A 26,232-nucleotide genomic window follows, 5' to 3' on the forward strand; every position below is an offset into this window, starting at 1 on the left:
ATCGATCATCATGTTACCAGAATAAGACCCTCGATATTTATTGGAAAGGAGCATCAAACTCATCACTGTGCCCTTTCACCACGCTGTGAAGTTCATTAGCAGCCTAATAAACTGCATGGTTTCCCAAGTCGTAGTGGGAGGACCACACACCATATCATCTTGTGACACCAAGTTTACTTCAATATTATGGTTATTATATCAATATTTGCGCATAATGGCATTTCTACCGCCATTTCGTGCATAATTAATTTTAGACACAAAGATCCCACCTGTCGAACAAACGCATGATCTGTAGTCATTTATAAACTTGTAACGAGACATCCAGTTTCCATCACAGCTGTTGTGATTTTTTAAATATACACGGTATGCCTTTACTCGCATAAAAACTGTGGATGGAAACGTGGTTACTGATAAGTTTAATTGCCAGACTCACTCTGACTTACTTAGGGAATAATTAGAATAGTCAGAAGATGATGTTCATGTTTACCGAGGCCTTGATGTATGACAGAGAACCTTAGGCTTAACTAAATCAAATATAAAACCTTGCTCCCCACATTATTTTTGTATTATGGACAGTTTCCATACAAGAGATGATACGCTGCAAGGAACACGTAATATTGTCCTCAAAGACCATGTTCCCCAAGCTTGATGAGCTTTTTGGCAGTTGCTAATCTTCAGAGAAATAGTGGTCGTGTAATCATCATGCAATCACACTTCAGTAAGCAAGGCCGCTTGCCAAAGGCATAATTGCTGCAATAACAAAGGGCTACAAAAATGTAATACTCTAGAATACTGCAATTAGGGATAAAGATTGCACTCAGAGTTGAATTGCAGTAAGTGGCAACATCTTTCTCTTCTCAACCCTTTTCTGTCTAATACAGTGCCTTCCGAAAGTATTCATATCCTTTGACTTATTCCACGTTTTGTTGTGTTCCAGCCTGAATCAAAAACCTATTAAATACACAATGACAAAGTGAAAATGTTTTTCAATTTTTTTTGCAAATGTATTAAATTAAATACAAACATTTCACAACCCTGAGTGTCACGATCGTCTGAATGAATGGACCAAGGCACAGTGTACTTAGAGTTCCTCATGTATAATAAATATGAAACTCACCATAAACAATACATTCGAAAACGAAACATGACGTTCTGTGCTGCTCACAGGCAGCTACACAAAAACAAGATCCCACAAAAAAAACAGTGGGAAAAGGCTGCCTAAATATGATCACCAATCAGAGAAAACGAGAGACAGCTGCCTCTGATTGGGAACCATACCAGGCCAACATAGAAATGAAAAAACTAGACTACCCACCCTAGTCACACCCTGACCTAACCAAAATAGAGAATTAAAAGGATCTCTAAGGTCAGGGTGTGACACTGAGTCAATACATGTAATAATCACCTTTGGCAGCGCTTACAGCTGGGAGTCTTAAAGAGCTTTTGGATTGTACAATATTTGCACATGATTTTGTTTAAAATTCTTCGAACTCTGTCAAATTGGTCGTTGATCTTTGCTAGACAGCCATTTTCAAGTCTTGCCATAGATTCTCAAGTCTGTGACTAGGCCACTCAAGAACATTCAAGGTAGTGTTGGTAAGAAAACTAAATTTGGTCTTGTGTGAATTTGTCTCCCAGTGTCTATTGGGAAGCAGACTGAACCAGGATTTCCTCTAGGATTTTGCCTGTGCTTAGCTCTATTCCTTTTCTTTTTAAACTAAATAACTCCCTAGTCATTGCCGATGACCAGCGTACCTATAACATGATGCAGCCACCACCATGCTTGAAAATATATAGAGTGATACTCAGTGATGTGTTGTGTTGGATTTTCCCCAAACGCTTTGTATTCAGGACATGAAGTTAATTTCTTTGCCACGTTGTTTGCAGTTTTACTTTATTGCCTTATTGTAATGTCACGAGTCCGACCGAGGGTGTTTCCCCTTCCCGGGCGGGTGGCGCTCGGCGGTCGTCGTCACCGGCCTATTAGCTGCTGTTTTTCCTCCCCCTCCTTGTATGTTTAGTGGTAGCACCTGTTCATGTTTAATTAGTTTGTCTTTATTAGACAGCCGGCCCGCCTGGTTGTTGTGCGGGATTATTTCTATGTAACCTTCGGCTCTGTGTTAGAGGTACGTGTTAGTACCTGGTCGTGATTTTTTCCATTGTACATTTTGATTCCCTGTGGTTGGGAACGTAACTTTTGTGAGCACCCTGTTGGTGCTATTAAAAGACGCACAGCATTGAACTCTGTCTCCTGCATTTGACTCCACACCCAGGACACCCGGAGCATTACAGTAAACACGTTTTGGAATATTTGTATTCTGTACAGGCTTCTTTCTTTTCACTCTCATTTAGGTTAGTATTGTAGAGTAACTAAAATGTTGTTGATCCATCCTCAGTTTTCACCAATCACAGCCATTGAACTTGAACTGTTTTAATGTCACCATTGGCCTCATAGTGAAATGCCTGAGTGGTTTCCTTACTCTCCAGAAACTGAGTTAGGAAGGATGCCTGTATCTTTTGTAGTGGCTCTGTGTATTGCTACTAGCGATGCACATACATTACATTTTTTGCCTATTACCGATATCCTATATTTTCCTTAAAAATAAATTAAACCGGTATTAAACATTTTTGCGGACTTTTAACTTTTTAACTGTACTAGAATGCTTAACATGCACATATACACAGCGGTTTAAGGCACTGCATCTCAGTGCAAGAGATATCACTACAGTCCCTGGTTCGAATCCAGGCTGTATCACATCCGGCCGTGATTGGGAGTTCCATAGGGCGGCACACAATTGGCCCAGCGTCTTCCGGGTTTGGCTGGGGTAGGCCGTCATTGTAAATAAGAATTTGTTCTTTAACGGACCTAGTTAAGTAAAGGTTGCACACACACACACACACACACACTGACCAAAAAGTTATTTTGTTGGCATTTACGTATGTCCCCATTACCAGTAAAACATAATCAAAACCTATTTATTTCACTTACTTGCTGTGCTGTTTCGTTGTTCATTTGTTTAGTCGTTTCATTCTCTTCCAGGATTTCATCATACATGTCAAGCAGTGAAGTTTCAGCTCTGTCTGTCCGTGGCCTCTCTCCCTCGGTGCACACTGTCATTGTGTCCATTTCCATCTTGTCCAGCTGTGTATGTAACATTTCACGTAAACCCTGTTTCTTGTCTGCATCAAAATATCGGCCCCTGTACATTGCATCGAGCATGGTGGCGACACAGTAAAGAGAGAATGCCTGTTGAGCAGGCATTTCAATGCCATGACGGAGGGTATCACGTCTGCTGCAGGCGCAGTTGATGAGCTTATTTCTCGAGTCAGTTGTTCGACTGGAGCTAGCTAGTGGGTTCGTGTTTCAAACATGTTCTCAAATGCCATTGAAATGGCAGCAGCGGTATGACAACCAGCATGTTCATGAGCATGAAATACGACTTTCCTCAGTACGAAATCCTCGACGACCCACTGTGCTGTCAGACTCAGCATGCTCATGGGGCTGATATCGCTGGTCCGAATGTCAGTCATGGAGCTAATAGCAGTGACGCTATTACTGCCAAAAATGAAAAACAGTGCACTTGGTAGTGTGTCCCGGTGCTTGACCAGTCGACGAAAGCCAACATCACCACGACAGAGAACGGTTGCTTGTTATTAAGGGCAGTGAATGCCATTATCTTGGCTTTAATGGATTTCAGCTTTGAGTTGTCTCGCTGAAATTTTCTTACTCTTTCAATTGAGTGCTCGATCCACACAGCAGACATTGTGTGGGCTAGGTTAGGAATGCTGTGTTTTACGTGCCGTTATTACGTCATGTACCAACGTTTATATAGGTATGCACGGTTGCTTTAACATCGGTTTTTAACATCGCCGTTAAACTAGACATCGGCCTATACCAATGTTGGCATTATTAGCTCATATCGTCCAATTCCGATATGTTCACCGATATATTATCTTGGCTTTAATGGATTTCGTTTTGAGTTGTCTTGCTGAAATGTTCTTACTCTTTCAAATGACTGCTTGACTTGTTTTTTTATTTTTAGGCCAGTTGAGAACAAATTCTCATTTACAACTGCGACCTGGCCAAGATAAAGCAAAGCAGTGCGACACAAACAACAACAGAGTTACACATAAACAAACGTACAGTCAATAACACAATAGAAAAATATAACTATAACAAGTGGCAACAGTGAGAGACTTATTTCTGGAAAGGTGGATTTTTAAAAGTAGATGCTGAAACTGTTTGGGCACAGACCTGGATAGTATGACAGAACTCTGCAGGCTATCTCTGCAGTAGGTTGTAACTTTGCCCCGTTTGGCAGTTGTATCTTGGCGGAGTGTGCAAAGGAGTGAGTAAAACAAATTTAGGGAGGAGGCTTCTGATGTTAACATGCATGAAAGCAAGGCTTTTACGGTTACAGAAGTCAACAAATGAGAGCGCCTGGGGAATAGGTGTGATGCTGGGGGCTACAGGGCCTGGGTTAACCTCTACATCGCCAGAGAAACAGAGGAGGAGTAGAATAAGGGTACGGCTAAAGGCTATAAGAACTGGTCGTCTAGTACTTTGGGAACAGAGAATGAAAAGGACAGATTTCTGTGTGTAGTAGAATAGATTCAGGGCATAATGTACAGACAAGAGTATGGTAGGATGTGAGTACAGTGGGGGTAAACCTAGGCATTGAGTGACAATGAGAGCTTGCATCTCTGGAGACACCAGCTAAGCCATGTGAGGTCTGCCCATGTGTGGGGTGTGTGATAAAAGAGCTATTTAAGGCATGTTGAGCTGGACTTGTGGCTCTACAGTGAAATAGAACAATAACTAACTGAAACAGCAGAAGACACTGCTCTATCCACACAGCAGACATTGTGGGCTCGGTTAGGAATGCTGTGTTGCACGTGTAGCTCCTACATTTTTTGTGGCGTCATTACGTCATGTACCTACGTTATGTAGGTATGCACGTCAGCTTTGACATCGGTTTTGCACATCGGCATTAAACTAGACATCGGGCCGGTGTCGATGTTGCCATTTTTAGCTAATATCGTCCGATTCCGATATCTTCACCAATATATCGTGCATCCCTAATTGATACACAATCCAAAGTGCAATTTAATAACTTTCACCATGCTCAAAGCGATATTCAATGTCTGATTTTTTTCCCCAATCTACTATTAGGTGCCCTTTGTGAGGCATTGGAAAACCTCCCTGGTCTTTGTGGTTAAATCTGTGTTTGAAATTCACTGCTTGATTGAGGGACCTTGCAGATAGTTGTATGTGTGTGGTACAGAGATAAAGTAGTTGTTCAAAAATCATGTTTAACACTGTTATTGCACACAGTTGGTTCATGCAACTTATTATGTGACTTGTTAAGCAAATGTTTACTCCTGAACTTATTTAGGCTTGCCATGACAGAGGTTGAATACTTATTGACATTTCAGGGTTTCATTTTTAATTAATAAACAAACCTTTTTAAAAAACTTAATTCCACTTTTACATTATGGGGTATTGTGTATAGGCCAGTGACCCAAAAATATAAATGTAATCAAATTTAAATTCAGGCTGTAACTCAACCAAATGAGGAAAAGGTCCAGGGGGTGAATGCTTTCTGGAGGCACTGTACATCTCCGGCGTTGTGTGTTGTGTTAAATGCAGTTGCTCATCAGTTGGCCTCTGCCTGATAATCGAAGAACCATGAACTGGAGGTAAATAGGTCATATCCCAAGTTCCATTCTCCCTTGAGTCCCTTTCTCCTCCACCTGTAGCTAATAGCTGTCTGTACTGGGATGGGAGAAGAACCCATCTGCTAGTGAAGTACTGTAAGCTAATAGAGAGCCAGAGACCAGACCTCTCCGTTATGTGTGATCAGATAGGCCTATACATTCATTTTCTCATTTGCCCCTCATAAAGACCAGCAGACTCCACTCTCCTTACTTTACATTAGCCCACTTAGCACTTTGGGGACCAGGCATTTTCATGAACTAAATTAGGTGGTTACCTTGGTCCCAGTCTACTGGAATTCCCATAATTGGAGTGAAGCTGCTTGTTTCTGGACTGCAGTAGGGTTTCTGATTAGGTACAAGGGTAAAGAATATTCAATTTCCACTGTCTATACGGCCACATTAACCCAGCTCTCATTAGTGTAGCGTGTTCTTTTCTCTACTTCTCTGACATAAAAGTCTTGTCAGTTGCCCTTGGGAAGCGCCGTATTCTCCTGACTTAAACTAGGAATTTTTAGTACTCCCTTTGCTGAGGCTGTGAGGGTATCCGTGTCTGAGTTCTGAGCACTCCTTGGCACAATAATCAGACTTGATCCATATGTGCGCAGAGGATGGGTCTAACCCCTCTGCACTGGCCTTTCATGCCCAGATAAAGGGCTTCCTCTCTGGGAAAATGCGCTGTGCCTTCTGGAGATCAGAAGGGGGAATCTGTCCCTGAAATGATATCAAAACCATAGGGCCCTCTTTAATGTTACCAAGAGCTGCCCAGTATAAAACAACAGATTCAATTGGTCCTCGCTCTGATCTCCAAGCTGTCCGTGGGGAAAGTATTGTTCATGTATTATTATGAAGGAAATGGGACAGCAGAAATGACACATGAAGTCATCTAAAGTGACAGTTATTACTGTCAATGAATGGTCTCAGCATAGCTCAACATTCCTTTCCCTAGTATCCTGCTGATTTTGTTTAGATGGAGGTCATCTAGTTTACAGTACAGTATTATTTTGAGTAAGCACCTCGGTTATTGACTGTGATTTCCTATGACTCTAATCTAATATGTGCCTAATGTACAGCAGTAGCATTAATGGAAAGCACTTTCTGTTTTTCTCACTTTCAGTATCAAAACGGCTACAAATACCAGTTAGTGTCCCAGTGTTTTCTGACAAACTGCATGGCTAGGGCCTGGAAAACCAGAGAGGACTCTGGGCCCTTGGAGCACAGACAGATATTTAGGGAGAAAGAGCTGGATGCTCCATGGGACAACTGTGTGTTCTGCTGCTTTCGTTATCTCCAGCAGGAGAGCAGAGCAGACGGCCCCCAGCGGGCCTACTGGGCCTCTTTCCTCTGGAAACAGAAACCTAACTGGGGAGAGAGACTGGCTGGCTGGTTGGCTGTGTTTCTCTGTCTACGCTAAACTGCAATGGTCCCTCAGGATAGCTATGAGACAAACGCTCCAACATTTTCGCAACCAATACAGAACTGAGGAGAGCAGCAGATAAAATGAAGTTGGGCTTCCCTATCCTGAGGAAAACAAGTCTTATTCTCTCCCTGATTTAGTTATCTTCTCCCATTGAGTTGCCAGTCATCTGTCCTTTTCAATTATAGCCCTCCAGAGTCTGCATTTTTTATAACACAGGTTTAATTGGGAGTGGGAGTTTTTCTTCCAACCTGCATAGCTGCTGATGGAAAATGTTTTTCAAGGCGCTTGCTCTTGACAAACACTGAATTAAAAACCATTCCTTTTCGTCGGCCAGACTTTCTCTGTCTGGTTCAAAGGCGGATGATGTTTAATAGACTCTGCTATGCCCTGACAGCGGTTTGTTTTATTCCCTCTTACTCCCGTTATCCTTCTTTCTCACTGGTTCCTTGATTCTTCAAGCTTTAGTTGTGCCTTTTGCGTAAGAAACTATTCTTTGGTTTCCCCTGACACTAACCAGAGTCCAAGCTCTTATTACTAAAGTCATTATTTGTCTGATTTCAAGGTCAGATGAGGGGAGCAGGGATGAGTCTTTATGATCCAGACAGACCGGGATATGTTTCGTTCCACCCTGACTCTGTCCAAGACAGTATTCCCCCCAGGAACAGCTCACGGTCTGCCATCTGCTCAATGTCTAGAGCTGTGTGTGTGTGTGTCCGCATGATGTTCTGTTTGTCAGCTTGCATTGGTCTGTATGTTTTGAGTGTTTCTCTCACACGTTGAGCATTGACTTTCTTCCTACCCCCAACTGACTAGAGTTGAGTTGACCACCCTTCCTGACCTTGTCTTTCTCCTCCAGGTGAGAAGGGCACTTTGACCCACGGCTCGGTGGTGGACGGCAGGTTTGAAGGCTTCATCCAGACCCACCAGGGCATGTACTACGTGGAGCCCTCGGAGAGGTACCTCAGAGACAAGGACGTGCCCTACCACTCAGTCATCTACCACGAGGGGGACATCAGTGAGTATACTTGATTCACTGCTCTCCTCTACCAGTCACCCTGCAGGTCTGCTGAAGTAATGGTGCCAACATCACAGCACTAAAATGAGTTCTACCTATTACATTAATGACAGCCATATTTTATAGACTTAAAGGACATGTTCTTTAATGCTTTTGCTATATTGATTCAGACAATATTGCCCATATACAGTATGACTCTGGGTGTGCGTATAAGTGTTGATAATTTTTTAGGGATCTAGCTTTAGAAATTAGAGGTTCATTATCCTATTCAGCAGTTGGAATACAATTTTGTTCCAAATAACACACATTTTGTGCAGGCAAAGATGGTTATTATTGGATACACAGTGGATGGCTTATTAACTCCACAGTATTCTGTCAGTGTTATTCGCTTTGAAAAGCAATTTTTTCCGTCATGAGCATGAAATGGATTGAATTGGCTGTAGCAGCTCTAAATAGCTTTACCATGGCTGTGCTCTTTTTAATTACAGTTGTGTTCAGCCACTGACAGCAATGACTAATCCATGCTGGCTCGTCTGTCCCAGATTTTCTCTTTCCAACTCTGCTACATACACATCCCACCCTATCATAGAGAACAGTAGGCGTCACACTGTGACAGGACAGGGACTTTAGGTAGTGACACTGAAAGGCGATTCTCTGCTGTAAGTCGCTCTGGATAAGAGCGTCTGCTAAATGACTTAAATGTAAATGTAAATGTAGGTATTTCTTGAGAGCAGCAATATGAACGATGATGGATGGATGAATGTGTGCCTAAATGGGCTGAAGGATGGGGGGGTGGGACAGGACAGGTTTCTCTAGGCTTGGAGGTAAGGTCTTCAAGGCTGTGGAGTGCATACTGAGCAGAGTGGAGGTCTACGGTTCAAGTACAATGCAGAGCTGTCAGAGGAGAGGTCTATCCAAGGGGAGTTTACATTGGGCATTTACCCAGGAATAAGGTCAAGTTAAGGTCATGTCAGATGAACTGTGGAATGAGTCTGAGCCAGAGGAAGGGGAGCTGAGGAAGGTTGCACTGGGACACTGCGGCAAGACACACACACACACACACACACACAGGGGTTTGGGTTAGGCTGAGCCCTGATGATTGAGGTGGAGTCAGGATGAGACACCAATTCCAGTGCCAGGGAGTGAGTGATCTTCCTTAGCAACCAGCCCACCAATTCCAGGTTGATCTGAGGTGTGGGTGTGGGCTAAGTTCCAGAGACCACTGACCCCACTCCCATCCCAGTACAGGCCAGAGAGCAGCCCCCTCAGGCAGGCAGGGAGGAATCAGCGTGGAGGCCCACCCTGTGTTACTTGGCCCTCTTTTCCTCAGATGGGTCTGATTCACAGCCAGCCTGCCTGTTGACACACAGGCACACCCAGCCCAGCATGAGCCTGCAATCAGAGAACCTTTCTCTCACGCTTCGTCTCCACAATGTAGGCCTACTCTCTCTTTCTCCTTTCCCTTTTCATTTTCTATGTATGTATGAGGTGTCAGGAACGCTCTCACCCTATTCCTCCTCCCATCCCTCTCTTTCTGTCTGTTTATCTGAGGGTGTGAACAGAGCCTTTCTGTTCCTCTTCCCTTTCTCTGTCTCTCAGTGTCATCCAATAACAGGCTGTCATCTGAACCCCTCAATAGTACTGCAGGGCTTGGTGACTGCCACAGTACCGGATTTGAGGTAGTTATGCCCTACCTATTATTTGTGCTCGTCACATTTTTCTTCTTCTTTCCTTAGCAGATCATATTGCCTGAGACATTACATGAAGGGCCCCATTTCATATTTTTTCCTTCACTACTCTATGAAGTGAATGCCGATGCCCCAAACAGAGATTTTCTGTCAAGTCATGCTGCCGTGTGAAGTCCGGTCATAGCACTGATGGCAGCTCTCTTATAAAGACACTCTTACCTCATTTGTGCCACCAGGCCCCATTATGGGTTAACATGCTCCACACTGCCTCCTTGTGGTGCATCATATTTATATTTGCATAGCGTGTCATGTTATCAGCAGTACATTAACACATAGTTGAGTCATTTATTAATCTGACTTTGGCTACATTCCTATGACACAATGAAGTATCAAATCCATATTGATACAAGGGGACTGGATAAAGACAATCTTTCATTAGACCTGTTTGAGAACTTCATTCCATTTACGTGTTTGTCATTTAGCCGGGGTTGGTGAGCGAGAGGAAGGACAAATGGTGGAGGGATGGAATGAAGAATGAAAAGGCGTGACTGACTCTGTCACTCCCATTTCCACCGGCTTTCACAACTTTGCCTTTCTTCGCTTCTTGTTCGCAAAGGCCTTTTGATTAGCATCTGAATGAGAGGGCATTCACTGCAGGGACAATGACAGCTTTCTGTCTGGAAATAGAGAACACATTGTCAGGGCAGAACGTTTTGTTGTTCGGTTAATCCAGTCGGTCCAGTACAGAGCCATTCTCCTCAATTGACAACGGGGGACAGGTTGACCCTGAGCCCACTCTCTCCCCCTCCAACCGGTTGACCTGACTGCCCACTAGTGCCGCTTTGTGTTGACTCATCATATGATATGCAAAGCAGAATGCAAATGAACTGCGATAGTGCTGTAAGTACGGCCAGGCTTTAAGGAACACCATTCTGATCCTGCAGCACTTATCTTGACTTTGAATAAAAAAGCGAAATATAAATAAAATAATGTGCCAAAATAATTCCTTTACCACTTTTCTGCCATCGAAGAGTGTGAATTAAAATGTCTGTTTGTACAAATTTGTCTGAGGAGGGGAGGTTATGAAGGTTGAGGGAGTGTGAAACGCTGGCTGAGTGTATTGTTTACTTGTATGTCGCAGAGCTGTGTGTGTGTGTGTGTGTGTGTGTGTGTGTGTGTGTGTGTGTGTGTGTGTGTGTGTGTGTGTGAGTGAGTGCTTTTGTTGGGCCTGAGTTTGTGTTCTTTGGGACTGAGTGCGTTTTCCTCAAGTTTTGAGGTGTATTTGTCGGCACTGTGTTCTCATTACAGCGATGCGTGTTCTTTAGGACTGTGTTTCTGGGAGCTGAGTGTGTTATGTTCCTTGAATTTCCTTGGGGAGGGTGTGTGTTCCTGTGTGCCGGTGTGTGATAAAAGGAGGTGAAAGTGTTGCTGTCGCTGGCAGACAGAGTGACATGCCCGTTGGCTTGTGGCGGTGGCATTTCTGCTCCCGTCATGCAGGCTGGTGACCGACAGGTTAATTTGGGAGGCTTATAACAGCAGCTCTGCTGCGCTATGTCCTCCCAGCACTGCCAGACTCAGCCTGAGGGCTTTGAGGACTAACCACTCACGAGGACTAAGTCTCACTCACAATACGTCTAAATGATGCCTATAAGGACTTTGAAGAATAGGACTGTGTACTGAGTGTTATGTCTTTGGAGTCCATTTAATATATATATATTTTTTAAATCTTATCTTCTTGTAATAAAATTTGTATTTTTTTTTACCCTTTTTTCTCCACAATTTCATGATATTCAATATGTAGTTATGATCTTATCTCATCGCTGCAACTCCCCAACGGGCTCGGGAAAGGCGAAGGTCGAGTCATACGTCATCCAAACATGACCCGCCATGCCACACTGCTTCTTAACTCCCGCTCGCTTAATCTGGAAGCCAGCCACACAAATGTGTCGGAGGAAACAACATTCAACTGAAGTCAGCTTGCAGGCGCACAGCCCACCACAAGGAGTTGCTAGAGCGCGATGAGCAAAACCCTCCCCTAACACAGATTACACTGGGCCAATTGTGTGCCTTCCTATGGGACTCCCGGTCACGGCTGGCTGTGATACAGCCTGGGATCGAACCCCAGGCTGTAGAGATGCCTCAATACTGCGTTGCAGTGGCGTAGACTGTTACACCACTCGGGAAGCCATTTGGAGTCCATTTCTATGCCAGTATGTTGTGGTGGCTCTGGTTGTGATGGATGTAAGAGTGCTGATTGGTGTAGACTAAATGAGATGCATACATGTACTGTAATTACATTATCCTAGTTGTAGGATTGATTGCTTGTGTTTACTGGTGTGTGTTTTTGTTGTGATTAGAGGGGCTTTCGCTATTGACTAGAGCAGTGGCATCGACTGTGTGTTGTGTACATTAGGGAAAAGATGCAGTGGAGAGAGGAGACCTCTACTGAAGCGTACAGTCAGCGTTATTGACTCCATCTCACTGCATGTTACTATCTGGGGATAACTTGGGGAGAGAATAATGTCTCTGCTAGGAACTGATCACAGAGCAGTCTGACCTGACCTTGTTTTATTATCAGCACATTGTACAGTAACGGCCTGATTGATTGATGGCATATGCATTCAGTTATTCTGTGTATTCAGGGTTGTTGTATTGCGGTGTATAGGTTAAAACATTCAAAGTGCTGAGTTTGCTGGCCTGTGTTTTGAAGTCCTGTCTCAGGTATCTGAAGCAGAGTAGGGAGGGCATGTTGCCCAGGGGAGGGAGAGATGGCTCTGTTATCCCAGAGTCCTCATTAGTGACAGACACACACACACCGCATCTTCCTCCTCACCCTGCTTGCTCTGTTATGCTGCCCGCTTAGACAGCAACAGAGCTGTCAGGCCTGGTTGACACTGCACCATTCCCCAGGCCCAGAGAGCCCCGGCTGAGGCCGCTGAGTTCACCTCACTCTGCCCAAACCCAAAACAGCATATCCATATGTTACTCTGCCTACCTCCGTCTCCCGCATAATAAGGGTTAGAAGTTTTCCATGGTCACGTAGCCTAACCAGGACAAAGTAACTGCCTACCTCTGTCTCCCACATAATAAGGGTCAGAAGTTTTCCATGGTCACGTAGCCTAACCAGGACAGAGTAACTGCCTACCTCTGTCTCCCACATAATAAGAGTCAGAAGTTTTCCATGGTCACGTAGCCTAACCAGGACAGAGTAACTGCCTACCTCTGTCTCCCACATAATAAGGGTCAGAAGTTTTCCATGGTCACGTAGCCTAACCAGGACAGAGTAACTGCCTACCTCTGTCTCCCACATAATAAGGGTCAGAAGTTTTCCATGGTCACGTAGCCTAACCAGGACAGAGTAACTGCCTACCTCTGTCTCCCACATAATAAGGGTCAGAAGTTTTCCATGGTCACGTAGCCTAACCAGGACAGAGTAACTGCCTACCTCCCAGTGTGTCCTCCATACCTGTTCCCAACCCTGCGTCTTCGTCCTGGAACAAATGGCTTTGTTCTGTAGAGACTGACATCAGACAGAGATGGCAGAAGTAGTTTGCTGTGAATAGATAAAGCCAACTAGAGAAGAAGTAGAAAGCCCTGTGTTATTCTGTTGACTAAACACACAGCCGTAATTGGAGTTCATTAGCATTCACGCCTGCTGTGAAGGTAAAGAGTGTAGATTACAAAAACCCATTATAAGAGTTTTCAGATTTCCACAGGCAATTAGGACTCTTTGCTAAGAGTTCTGTGGCACTATGGTTTACTCATTTTCATTAGTGTTTCACTGTGCAGTTCTGTCTTCTGCATAGTGATCGCTGAGCTCATTCTACAGGGGAGCTCTGTACTATGGTGAGACTGCTTGTTTATTGTCTCATTTAGGAACAGGATGGTGATGACAGGGAGGGTGCTCTCCAACTTGCTTGCTGGCTGATCTGCAATGGGTGGCATCAGAGCGGAGTCAATAGATATGAATTGGATGCGTTAATCAAAATGATGTTCCGTTTTATGAGAAAATTGGATCTGTGCACCTGCTTTAGGCAGATGCCTGTGAACAAACTGTGTTCTTGAAGATCACCATGTTAGCTGGGTTGTAAAGTACCCCGCTCTGTGTCTGTTTTTACTGATTTGGTCCCATGGGGAATGCTCCAGCAGCCAGCCAGTCCACAGAGGGACACAGCACCACATGTTGTTCTAGGCAATGGCATTGTTTTTCTGCAGAGGGCAAGGACACGGTCACTGCTTAGATGTAGGTTTAAATCTGGACTCTGTGGTATCTCAGACCGTTCTTTGACATTGATCTGTGTTAGTAATTGTGAAGGTGTATTGCTGAATACGGGACTTTTCTGGATACTGTAGTTGCAAGTAGTAGTGTTGCTCCTTATTGAGTCTGGTGTTTTTCAGAGCCTCTGGCAGAGGAAGGTAGAGGAAAGTCGAGCAGTGAGTGAGTCAGTGACATGTAATTTGGGAGGAAGACTGCTTTGTTATTCTCCAGCCTGGAGAAGGAGACGCCAGCGGTGAACAGAGGCTTATTCTTTCAGTTAGCGTAGACGGTCTGTGTGTTAGGCCTTGTTACACACACACACACACACACACCGAGAGCGAGAGTTATTAACTACAGCTTTTTTCTGTCCTAATGAACATTGACATATAGTGCTCTGATATCTCCACACTCAGATGAATGTTGCTGCTAGAGATAGTAAGATTATTATACTGGTATGTTTTAGAGGGCCTTGCATAGAGTAGATGAGGTTATACTGGTATGTTTTAGAGGGCCTTGCATAGAGTAGTTGAGGTTATACTGGTATGTTTTAGAGGGCCTTGCATAGAGTAGATGAGGTTATACTGGTACGTTTTAGAGGGCCTTGCATAGAGTAGATGAGGTTATACTGGTATGTTTTAGAGGGCCTTGCATAGAGTAGATGAGGTTATACTGGTATGTTTTAGAGGACCTTGCATAGAGTAGATGAGGTTATACTGGTATGTTTTAGAGGGCCTTGCATAGAGTAGATGAGACCACACTATGGCTGCTATTGTGTACAACCTTTTTCATTCCCATTCTAAACAGGTTTAGCCTGAAGCTGAGAACCAATATTACTGGTAATATGGTTGAGTTCATATTGATGGTTTCCTCTTCTCCTCCCAGATTACCCTCATAAGTATGGCTCAGAGGGGGGCTGTGCTGACCACTCAGTGTTTGAAAGGATGAAGAAGTACCAGGCCTCGGCTATGGAGGAGCCTCTCAAGGTGAGCTGATAAGACCCCACTGTGAAACCAACTCTATAGCTATACAGCACTCACCAATACTGTACAACAACGTTCTGGACACAGTACTGGAGGACCATACAAACCACCTCACATATTCTTGCTCCATGGTAAAATAACAGTTCGCATGATAAGGAAACATGGAAGTGATTAAGTCAAACTTGTTGTTGGAGCTGTAACGAGAGCCAGATGTATCTTATTGTTCCCGGGTTCTTATCCTTTTCAGCTCTGTGGAACATTGGATGACTGAGTAGAGTCATGTCACAGATCATTTGGCAGGGTGAAGAGTTGGTGTTCTCTCTTCCCAGGGATGAGTCAGACCAGACCAGGGGTGTGTCAGGAAATGTTTCCCCATGTTCTGGAAGACCTCCTCCCTTCAGAAGCCAGGGCCCTCTTTCTCCACATTTGAAGACATGGGATATTTTCCTGACCAAAATGGCCGAAATCCTTACACATTCCTGTTAGTCACCTTCTCATGTCATTTCTTAGTCGTGGGCTCTTTTTTTTCAACCTCCCGCTTCCCACTCTCAATCTATCTCCCCTATCTCTCTTCTTCCAGCTCCCCTCATTCCACCTCACTCTCCATCACATCCATCTCTCCCTCCTAGTTGACTAATGGTAGTCGTTCCTCTGGTTGTTGTCTCTGAAGGAGCCCAGCAGTGTGGTGGAGGAAGAGGAGAGGTCCCATGGACATGGTCCGGTGATCCTGAGGAAGAAGAGAGCAGCTCAGATAGAGAAGAACACCTGCCAGCTCTTCATCCAGACTGACCACCTCTTCTTCAAGTACTACGGCACCAGAGAGGCTGTCATCGCACAGGTACTGAGGCTGTACACACACCAGGGCTGTCCCAGACTAAAAAAATATATTGGTTGATCGAGAGTCATCTGTTCTTTCAACTATTCTATTGGTCTACATTTTAAAAGTGTATTTTTCCATATATAGACAGACCCAAAGTGTTTGAATAAAATCAACTATATGCACTGAGCTTGTCTGATGCTTTAAGCTCACTGTTTGATTAAATAAATAATACACACAAATGACTCGGGAGCCCGATGGCCGTGCTGTGTTAAAATGAAATGACAGCGGGAGCCTGTGTGACTGGTGCGCGTTGTCTCGCTCTCCTCCCTGCTGCAGCGAACAGGCACCCCAGCACAGCAAGTGTTTATCGCTGCTGTCTGTGCTGAAGCTGCAACACAATTACAGCCATTTCTTGTCTTACTTGTTTCTGACTGAGGTTCTGTAACCGAAATACCTCATTTGTTTAGGAAAAACATCTCTTTACGTAAAACATGTATGCAGTGCATGCACTTGATCAATAGGGTCTGACCTATAACCTATTATAATCACATCAATATATTGGTTATAACAAACTCTGAACGCCATAACACGTGACAGCAAAATGGATGAGGAGGACATGAAAAATAAACTCGAAATGGGGGATGTTTACTGGTTGCGTAGGAGGGAAAAGGAAAGTCAGATGTGTGGAAGACCGTGGAAACTATTGAAGATAAAGATAAAGGAGGATATAGGAGCAAGCTCTGAATGAGTATTGTGTGGCAAACATGTGCTGTTGGAGTGAAATATTATACTTCTTTCTGCCCGTTTGGAAGTGTAAACAACACTATATAAAATTGAACAGACTCTGGTATTACTTTTAACGGAAACAATTGCAAAGCCTTTATTACAGCATAGCAAAGATTGAAAAACAGCCAAATTTGTGATATTGCGGGATCGATATGACAACAGCCAGTGAAAGTGCAGGGCGCCAAATTCAAACAACAGAAATCTCATAATTAAAATTCCTCAAACATACAAGTATTTTACACAATTTTAAAGAAACTTGTTGTTAATCCCACCACAGTGTCCGATTTCAAAAAGGCTTTACGATGAAAGCACACCATCTGATTGTGTTAAGTCAGTACCTAGTCACAGAAAAACACAGCCATTTTTCCAGCCAAGGAGAGGAGTCACAAAAAGCAGAAATATTGATAAGATTAATCACTTACCTTTGATGATCTTCATCAGATGACACTCATAAGAGTTCATGTTACACAATACATGTATGTTTTGTTCGATAAAGTTCATAATTATATCCAAAAATCTCAGTTTACATTGGCGCGTTACGTTCAGTAATATTTTGCTTCCAAAACATCCAGTGATTTTGCAGAGAGCCACATCAATTTACAGAAATACTCATAATAAACATTGATAAAGATTTGACTATTATACATGGAACTTTAGATAAACTTCTCCTTAATGCAACCGCGGTGTCAGATTTTTTAAAAACCTTACGGAGAAAGCACACCATGCAATAATCTGAGTACAGCCTTTAGACAACAAAGCAGCCAAAAAGATACCCGCCATATTGGGTAGTCAACATTACTCAGAAATAGCATTTTAAATATTCACTTACCTTTGATGATTACATCAGAATGCACTCCCAGCAATCCCAATTCCACAAAAAAAAAATGTTTTGTTAGTTAAAGTCCATAATTTATGTCCATATACCTCCTTTTTGTTTGCGCCTTTAGTTCACGAAACCAAATTCACGACGCACAGGCCAGGCGGAAAAAAAATAATTAATTTACAGTTCGAAGAAACATGTCAAACGATGTATGAATCAATCCTTGATTGTTGTTTTTAACATAAATCTTCAATAATGTTTCAACCGGAGAATTCCTTTGTCTTTAGAAATGCAAATGAATGCAGCTACCTCTCACGGGAGCGTGCCTGAATGAGCTGATGGTCTTCTGGCAGATCTCTCACTCAATCAGCTTTCATTCTCTCCTCCTTCACAGTAGAAGCCTAAAACAAGGTTCTAAAGACTGTTGACATCTAGTGGAAGCCTTAGGAAGTGCAATCGGACCAAATTTACACTATCTTGGATAGGCAAAGAGTTGAAAAACTACAAACCTCAGATTTCCCACTTCCTGGTTGGATTGTTTTTGTCAGGTTTTTGCCTGCCATATGAGTTCTGTTATACTCACAGACATCATTCAAACAGTTTTAGAAACGGCAGAGTGTTTTCTATCCAAAACTACTAATAGTATGCATATCTAGCAGGCAGTTTACTCTGGGCACCTTATTCATCCAAGCTACTCAATACTGCCCCCAAGCTATAAGAAGTTAACCAGGTAGGCCAGTTGAGAACAAGTTCTCAGTTACAACTGTGACCTGGCCAAGATGAAGCAAAGCAGTGTGACACAAACAACAACACAGAGTTACACATGGAATAAACAAACACACAGTCAATAATACAATAGAAAAAAAGTCTATATACAGTGTGTGCAAATGAGGTAGGATATGGGAGGTAAGGCATTAAATAGGCCATAGTGGCGAAATAATTACAATTTAGCAATTAAACACTGGAGTGATAGATGTGCAGAAGAGAAGTGTACAAGTACATACTGGGGTGCAAATGAGCAAAATAAATAACAGTATGGGGATGAGGTAGTTGGATGGGCTATTTACATATTGGCTATGTACAGGTGCAGTGATCTGTGAGCTGCTCTGACAGCTAGTGCTTAAAGCTAGTGAGGGAGATATGAGTCTCCAGCTTCAGTGATTTTTGCAGTTCGTTCCAGTCATTGGCAGCAGAGAACTGGAAGGAGAGGCGGCCGAAGGAGGAATTGGCTTTAGGGAAAGGCACCAATTCAACGTCTTACTGAAGATTACGTTTCAGAACCGTGGACAGCGCCTGCTATCCATCGCGGAAGAAAGCGCATTTATGTAATATTATTTCATTATCAGTGTTTCATTATCAGTGTTGCGCCATTATTCTTACTTAGTATAGCCTTTTTACAATTTCAGTAGCACGTCTTAGAGGGATGGACTGTGCCATCCCAGTGGCTTCCGCAATGGATTAGTCCACTGAGACCAGTGCGAATCAGACCGGTGTCTTGTGCACCATTAATTATTTTGATCAATTTGCAACTGCGCGACTAATGAAATCTCGGTCGACCAACAGCCTATCGACCAAACAATCGACTAAATGAGGTCAGCCCTAATACACACACACTCTGAGTCATTCAGCAGGGGGAAACCAGGGCCTGCCCTTTAATTCCGCCAGGAGAAATGGATTACAAACAGAATAGTGTTTGTCTGTGGGTCTGATCAGTTGTTGTTGTTGGCTTCCTTCCTTCAGCCAGCCTGCCCAGCATCACAGACCTGTTCCTCCTGACTGAGTTCTATAGCCTAACAAATCAGATGCAGAGGAAATGCTGTCTTTCACAGGGGTCCAGTTAAGGGAGAGACTAGCTGATTCAAATGTAATTTCTGTGGACACTCACTCTCCCCATAGGTGAGATAAAGAAAAAAGGTTCAGTGTGATGAAGTAAATGTGTTTGTTAGGATTGTGGTTTAGCTCTGAGACTAGAGGCTTGTTTATAGGATGGGCTGGACAGTGTGGAGCAAGTCAACAACAGATTGATTCCAATTGGCTGAACACAGTGATTCTGTAGTTAGAGATATTATTCATGTGTTCATTGGTGGGCTAACAGACATTTAATGTCTTAAATGCCATGCTATGATTTATCTGATGTTCTCTCTGCAGTGCAGTTGTTCCAGACTTCTCATAATCTGATGGTGACTGTTTTATTCTCTAGATCTCCAGCCATGTCAAGGCCATTGACTCTATCTACCAGGGTACTGACTTCCTGGGCATCCGCAACATCAGCTTCATGGTCAAAAGGATCAGGGTGAGTTTGTGTTCTAGGTTGGGGTGTGTGTGGATGGTGAGCACCACTATTTGTCTCACTCATCAGTATTCCACCACACTCCAAGACCTAATAAATCCTTAGAATCCTCAGGTGAACACCAGCTGCCATTTAAAGTAGGGAGCTCTGGGCCCCATTCCAAAATCAATTCAAAACAACTCACAAAAGGTTTCTCTGGGGCCAAGGAGCTGGCAACTTTTTAAGTAGAATGATTTCTCTATCTGTCTAAAGCCTTTTCCCACTCTCTCTTCAAACACACATTAACATAGTAGTTACCTTTAGCAATGATTATAGTGATGTAGACACAGTGGCCTTTGTTTGAAGTCTCTTCTCCAATACCCCAGAGACCTGTTACTGTAGGCCTTCCTAACAAAGCTCCTGTCTGTTCCTGTCTTGTGTGTGTGTGTGTGTGTGTGTGTGTGTGTGTGTGTGTGTGTGTGTGTGTGTGTGTGTGTGTGTACATAAGCATGTATGTGTGATTACCTACTCATGACCTATTCAATGAGCCCATTCCTCTCCATCTCTTCAGATAAACACGACCAGTGATGAGCGGGACATCACCAATCCGTTCCGCTTCGCTAACATCGGGGTGGAGAAGTTCCTGGAGCTCAACTCAGAACAGAACCATGATGACTATTGCCTGGCCTACGTCTTCAGTGACAGGGACTTTGACGATGGGGTGCTGGGCCTGGCCTGGGTCGGAGCTCCTGCAGGTGCGTGCGTGCACACACACCAATTGAACTTGTGTATTGCACTCATTTGCATAAAGACTCTCAGGGTAGGAATTCAGTCGAGAATTAAAACAAGAATAGTGGACATTTATGCCTACTTAAAGAGTAGGAAGTTATAGCATCCAAGAAGTCCCAAGTGACCAGTGGTTTGTGAGAGACTCCCTGGCTCCAGTATCTCTAATGGGATCGCTCCATTGTAAAGAGGAGAGGAAGCAAAAGCTGTGCTGGAGGTTCCCTGCTCTGCCCTCTGAGTACCTGCAATCTGCTGATGTTTATCAGAACACTCAATGAACCTCAGTATGTCCATTAACCCCAGCACACGCCCTCTGATAAGCTGCTCCATCTGTCAGTGCAATATCCCTACTCCCCCCCCCCCCACACACCTCTCTCTCGTTCCACCAGCATATCTGTAATTTAATTTTCAAGGCCGAGGAGGACTGGATTTGCTAAGGCATCGTCTCCACGCAGTTTCCACTTGAAATGCATTTTTAAGTTGTTGAGTTGTTGCCTACTCAGCATGTTTTGTGATTTCCGCTTTCTCCCTCCCTGGGTGTTTATCAAAACTGCAGCGTTCTCCAAACAAGGTTCACTCAAGGACAAAGGAGCTACATACAGAGTCCTTCTCCTGAACGAAGTTCATAGACGTTTGTAGAATGTGAAACAGTCAATGGAGATGATCACACACCCCTTTCTATAGCCTGCAGCTGGGACTCCCTCTGGTCTCCACCAACCCCATAGTGTCAGTCAGTCAGTAGTGTGGACTGTGAGAAGGGAGAACTCAATGAGACAGCAACAGCACACAGACAGAAATGGCCCTGTCTCTCTCTCACACACACACACACACACACACACACACACACACACACACACACACACACAAGTAGGCTAAACACCTCTGAATGAATGATTCACACTAGAAAAATATGAAGTTGAGTGTGACTGGAGCGGTGCGCTGTCCAGTGACAGGGGTGACTCAGGGCTCTCCAGTGACAAGGTTGACCCAGAGCTCTCCAGTGACAGGGGTGACCCAGGGCTCTCCAGTGACAGGGGTGACCCAGAGCTCTCCAGTGACAGGGGTGACCCAGGGCTCTCCAGTGACAGGGGTGACCCAGGGCTCTCCAGTGACAGGGGTGACCCAGAGCTGTCCAGTGACAGGGGTGACCCAGAGCTCTCCAGTGACAGGGGTGACCCAGGGCTCTCCAGTGACAGGGGTGACCCAGGGCTCTCCAGTGACAGGGGTGACCCAGGGCTCTCCAGTGACAGGGGTGACCCAGAGCTCTCCACTGACAGGGGTGACCCAGCCAGAGCTCTCCACTGACAGGGGTGACCCAGAGCTCTACAGTGACAAGGGTGACCCAGAGCTCTCCAGTGACAGGGGTGACCCAGAGCTCTCCAGTGACAGGGGTGACCCAGAGCTCTCCAGTGACAGGGGTGACCCAGAGCTCTACAGTGACAGGGGTGACCCAGAGCTCTCCAGTGACAAGGTTGACCCAGAGCTCTCCAGTGACAGGGGTGACCCAGAGCTGTCCAGTGACAGGGGTGACCCAGGGCTCTCCAGTGACAGGGGTGACCCAGGGCTCTCCAGTGACAGGGGTGACCCAGGGCTCTCCAGTGACAGGGGTGACCCAGAGCTCTCCAGTGACAGGGGTGACCCAGGGCTCTCCAGTGACAGGGGTGACCCAGAGCTCTCCAGTGACAGGGGTGACCCAGAGCTCTACAGTGACAGGGGTGACCCAGAGCTCTCCAGTGACAAGGTTGACCCAGAGCTCTCCAGTGACAGGGGTGACCCAGAGCTGTCCAGTGACAGGGGTGACCCAGAGCTGTCCAGTGACAGGGGTGACCCAGGGCTCTCCAGTGACAGGGGTGACCCAGAGCTCTCCAGTGACAGGGGTGACCCAGGGCTCTCCAGTGACAGGGGTGACCCAGAGCTCTCCAGTGACATGGTTGACCCAGAGCTCTACAGTTCTGGTTGACGGGTCATAATCATTTAGAACAGGAGTCCATACAGATGCAGGCTGTGCCTGGTTCAGGATATCCTCACAGTAATAATCAAGAGGTAGAGAGAGTGGACAGTACTGTAGTTGAATCCCAAGTTCACATGTTACTGCTATAAGTTTCTTTCAATGAGCAGCAGCCCCAGAGGTCAGAGTTCAGGCTGTGCTTTCCTTAGTGAGGTTTAAATGAAGGGTCAGTGTCAGTTGGCCCAGGTATCGTCAACATATCTTGATTTACTTCTAACTCACAGAACCCAAGATGAAAAACAACGACAAACACTAGGAATCAATACAGGCAAATAAGCAATGTTCTAAGCAGGCTGAATCGATCTGGGTCTGTATAGCTGTAGAGGGAGGCTGTGGGCTTGTAGAGAAGAGATCTGCCTTGAACGCTCCAGTGGAGTGGACTGACAACAGACTGCTACTAGAGACACCAGTCAGGCCTGGGTAATGGTTTTCTTAATGGATTTGATCCATTACCACACTCATAAGTGGCTTCAATGGAGGCATTCCTCATACACGCAACACACACACACACAAATATGTCCCTATACTGTAAAGTGCTTTGGTTTCATGTCTCTGTGTGTCTAAAATCTGTTGTAGTCAAAGGTGTGGCCTCCTTATGACTAAGCACACAGGCTATTCTCAGATAAAGATGTCGCCACTGCCTGGTATTCCAGCAGAGCCCCAGTCCTCCTAGCCTGGCTGGTTAGAAAATAGAAATCCTCTAGTCCACAGTTGTAGGAGAGATTGGACCTTACTGCAACTGGGATTTCCACTTCTCTCTCCTACGCTCTCTCTCTCTCTCTCTCTCTCTCTCTCTCTCTCTCTCTGTACACCCCCCCCCACACACACACACACACACACATATACACACACTCTGTGATCTCAGACAGGGCAGTGTTGAGTGTATAGTGCAGGGGGAGCCTAGAGGCAGACCGGTAAATGTGCCAGCTGAATCTGATAGTATGGTAGGGTGGGACAGAGAAGCTGTTCTGACTCAGCTCTGTCTGCCACTGCTCACTCCCACTATCTGAGCTGACTTTAAACACTCCCTTTAAACACAATATGAAACTATTCAATCAACTATTCAATCAAAGTTCAATCAGGTTTCCCAAATAGATTGAGAAAAATCTAAGTGTCAGTATGCTCCACACTTGCGCTTTACAGCTAGCTGGCCATGTCTGTCGATGTGTGTGTTCCAGACAGTGCGTTTCTCTCTTTGAAAATGGGTAAGTGAGCAAGTTTAAATTGGCATTCTCAGTGACTGTGGCGCAGCGCCCTTCAGGTCCCCTGCTGTGCCCGAGCTGCCACTCTCCCCCTGCGGGCATATTCAGCACCACCTGGCTGCTTTGCTGTCTGTGTCTCTGTGTCTCACCTACACAGGTGGCCACTGGGCCCAAATGCCCTCTGCTCCCCTACAGTAGCAAAGATCTCTGCTTATTCACTCCAGGCAGTGTATCAGGTTTAATTTACTCCAATAAGAGTGTTACATCATTTCACTGTCACTTGTGTCAGAGTTGGAAATAGTACATCCTCAATGCCATGTAAATCCTCACTATGGTCCTGTTAGTTTGTTGGGTGGGATGCAGTGTGAAAGACAGAATCCTCCATGGTGTGTACTGTATGTGATCTTGATGAGTGGTTTTACTGTGTTCTTAGGGAGCTCCGGAGGTATCTGTGAGAAGAGTAAGTTGTACTCTGATGGGAAGAAGAAGTCTCTGAACACCGGCATCATCACGGTGCAAAACTACGCCTCCCATGTCCCCCCCAAGGTCTCCCACATCACCTTCGCACATGAGGTTGGACACAACTTTGGCTCTCCGGTGAGTATTCTGTCCTGGGCCTTGTCTGGTTCTAGTCTGGTATTTTATCTCAGTGCACAGCACAAACCAGATCATACTGCACATGCTAATCAGTTGTATATCACTTTGTTGAGATACTCACCATAGGATCTGTCTTGGTTTAAAGTCCCAGTAGTGGAGGAGTCTATGTTAACGCCCTCCTGAGGGAGGAGAGGGATGCTCATTGGCTTCCTATGAACCTCTTCCCTATGGTTTGACAGCATGACTCTGGGACAGAGTGCACCCCAGGAGAGTCCAAGGCCCAGGAGAAGAAGGAGCAGGGGAACTACATCATGTACGCCCGGGCCACGTCAGGGGACAAGCTCAACAACAACAAGTTCTCCATCTGCAGCGTGAGGAACATCAGTCAGGTCCTGGAGAAGAAGAGGGGCAACTGCTTTGTGGGTAAGTGCCGCCTTTCTGAGGTTGTGTGTGTGCGTGTGCGTGCGTGCGGGCGGGCGTGCGTGCGGGCGGGCACCTGCGGGCGTCCATCTTTGCATATGCAAAGGAAGTGTGGGTGCGCTTGTCATTGGAATGGACATCCAAGGTTATGTGTCCTCTACTGCATCTCATCACTCCTTCCTGTGTGTGTTTGTGCAGAGTCTGGCCAGCCCATCTGTGGTAATGGTCTGGTGGAGGCAGGGGAGCAGTGTGACTGTGGTTACAGTGACCAGTGTAAAGACGAGTGCTGCTACAACGCCAACGAGGCCGATGGCAACAAGTGCAAACTTAAGCCCGGCAAAATCTGTAGGTAAGTGGCCAATAATGTACGACAAAATGTTGTTGATTTTACGGTTAGTACTGTTGTAGTATTTATTAAATATAGTATTCAACTTGTTTCTGTTTCTGCCTTAGTAAAAAGGAAGTTGAAGCTGACTTGGTGTGTGTTCTGTGTTGTCAGTCCCAGCCAGGGTCCGTGCTGTACACCGACGTGCAACTTCAAGGGCTCCAATGATAAGTGTAGGGAGGAGTCAGAGTGTGCTGAACAGGGCATGTGTAACGGAGGCACTGCCCAGTGCCCCACCTCTGAACCCAAAGCCAACTTCACCGCCTGCCATGGAGAGACACAAGTCTGCCTCAACGGGGTATGGTCTAGCTCTCTGGCCAAACGTGTGTTGAAGTGCTTTAAATCATGACAATTGAGCATAGCTGACACTCACCCTGTTTTTCCCTTTCCCTCTCTACGTCTCTGTCGACCAGGGCTGCTCTGGCTCCATCTGTGAGAAGTATGGTCTGGAAGTGTGTACCTGTGCCAGTATTGAGGGAACAGACGAGACTGAGCTGTGCCACGTCTGCTGTCAGGAGAGAAGTAGGTGTCTGTTATTTACCTGTTACCACTATCACCGGCTCATTATTGGCCATCCGTCCCAATATGACATGCATCTTAAACCACCAAGACCCTACAAAGACTGGGACTGTCCTGTTAGCAGTGACCTCACAGTAGTGTTCCCCGTCTCCTCCCCCACCCTGCAGTGAAACCCGACACCTGCAGCAGCACGGGCTCCGAGAAGTGGGCCAGCTTCTTCAGCAAGAAGATCACCACGCTGCAGCCAGGCTCCCCCTGCAACGACTTCAAGGGTTACTGCGACGTGTTCATGAGGTGCCGGCTGGTGGACGCAGACGGCCCCCTGGCCAGGCTAAAGAAAGCCATCTTCAACCCAGAGCTCTACGAGAACATCGCAGAGTGGATAGTGGTTAGTGTCCCAGGCCCAGCCAATGTCCTAGTTCTACTGTAGTTACCTGTGTTGTTCAGAATATTAGTTCACCCTACTGCTGAAACTGTCACTCCCATTTGCATTAAAACTATTTCAGGAGCTAAATACATCTCAATTTATAAAATGGTCTTACCA

General features: G+C 45.2%; 1 protein-coding gene across 1 annotated transcript in view; it reads left to right on the plus strand.

Annotated features, from left to right (window-relative positions):
• LOC115112270 (disintegrin and metalloproteinase domain-containing protein 10-like) overlaps positions 1 to 26,232 on the plus strand; it is a 107,401-nt gene that overhangs the window by 77,874 nt on the left and 3,295 nt on the right. The window contains exons 4-14 of the mRNA XM_029639218.2: positions 7,992 to 8,150; positions 14,979 to 15,079; positions 15,747 to 15,914; positions 19,703 to 19,795; positions 20,343 to 20,526; positions 24,201 to 24,364; positions 24,604 to 24,787; positions 24,983 to 25,133; positions 25,284 to 25,467; positions 25,583 to 25,691; positions 25,856 to 26,076. Of these exons, the coding sequence (XP_029495078.1) occupies positions 7,992 to 8,150; positions 14,979 to 15,079; positions 15,747 to 15,914; positions 19,703 to 19,795; positions 20,343 to 20,526; positions 24,201 to 24,364; positions 24,604 to 24,787; positions 24,983 to 25,133; positions 25,284 to 25,467; positions 25,583 to 25,691; positions 25,856 to 26,076 (1,718 nt within the window). The remainder of the gene's footprint in view (positions 1 to 7,991; positions 8,151 to 14,978; positions 15,080 to 15,746; positions 15,915 to 19,702; positions 19,796 to 20,342; positions 20,527 to 24,200; positions 24,365 to 24,603; positions 24,788 to 24,982; positions 25,134 to 25,283; positions 25,468 to 25,582; positions 25,692 to 25,855; positions 26,077 to 26,232) is intronic.

This window comes from Oncorhynchus nerka, linkage group LG27, assembly GCF_034236695.1.
Source record: "Oncorhynchus nerka isolate Pitt River linkage group LG27, Oner_Uvic_2.0, whole genome shotgun sequence".
Lineage (NCBI taxonomy): Eukaryota > Metazoa > Chordata > Actinopteri > Salmoniformes > Salmonidae > Oncorhynchus > Oncorhynchus nerka.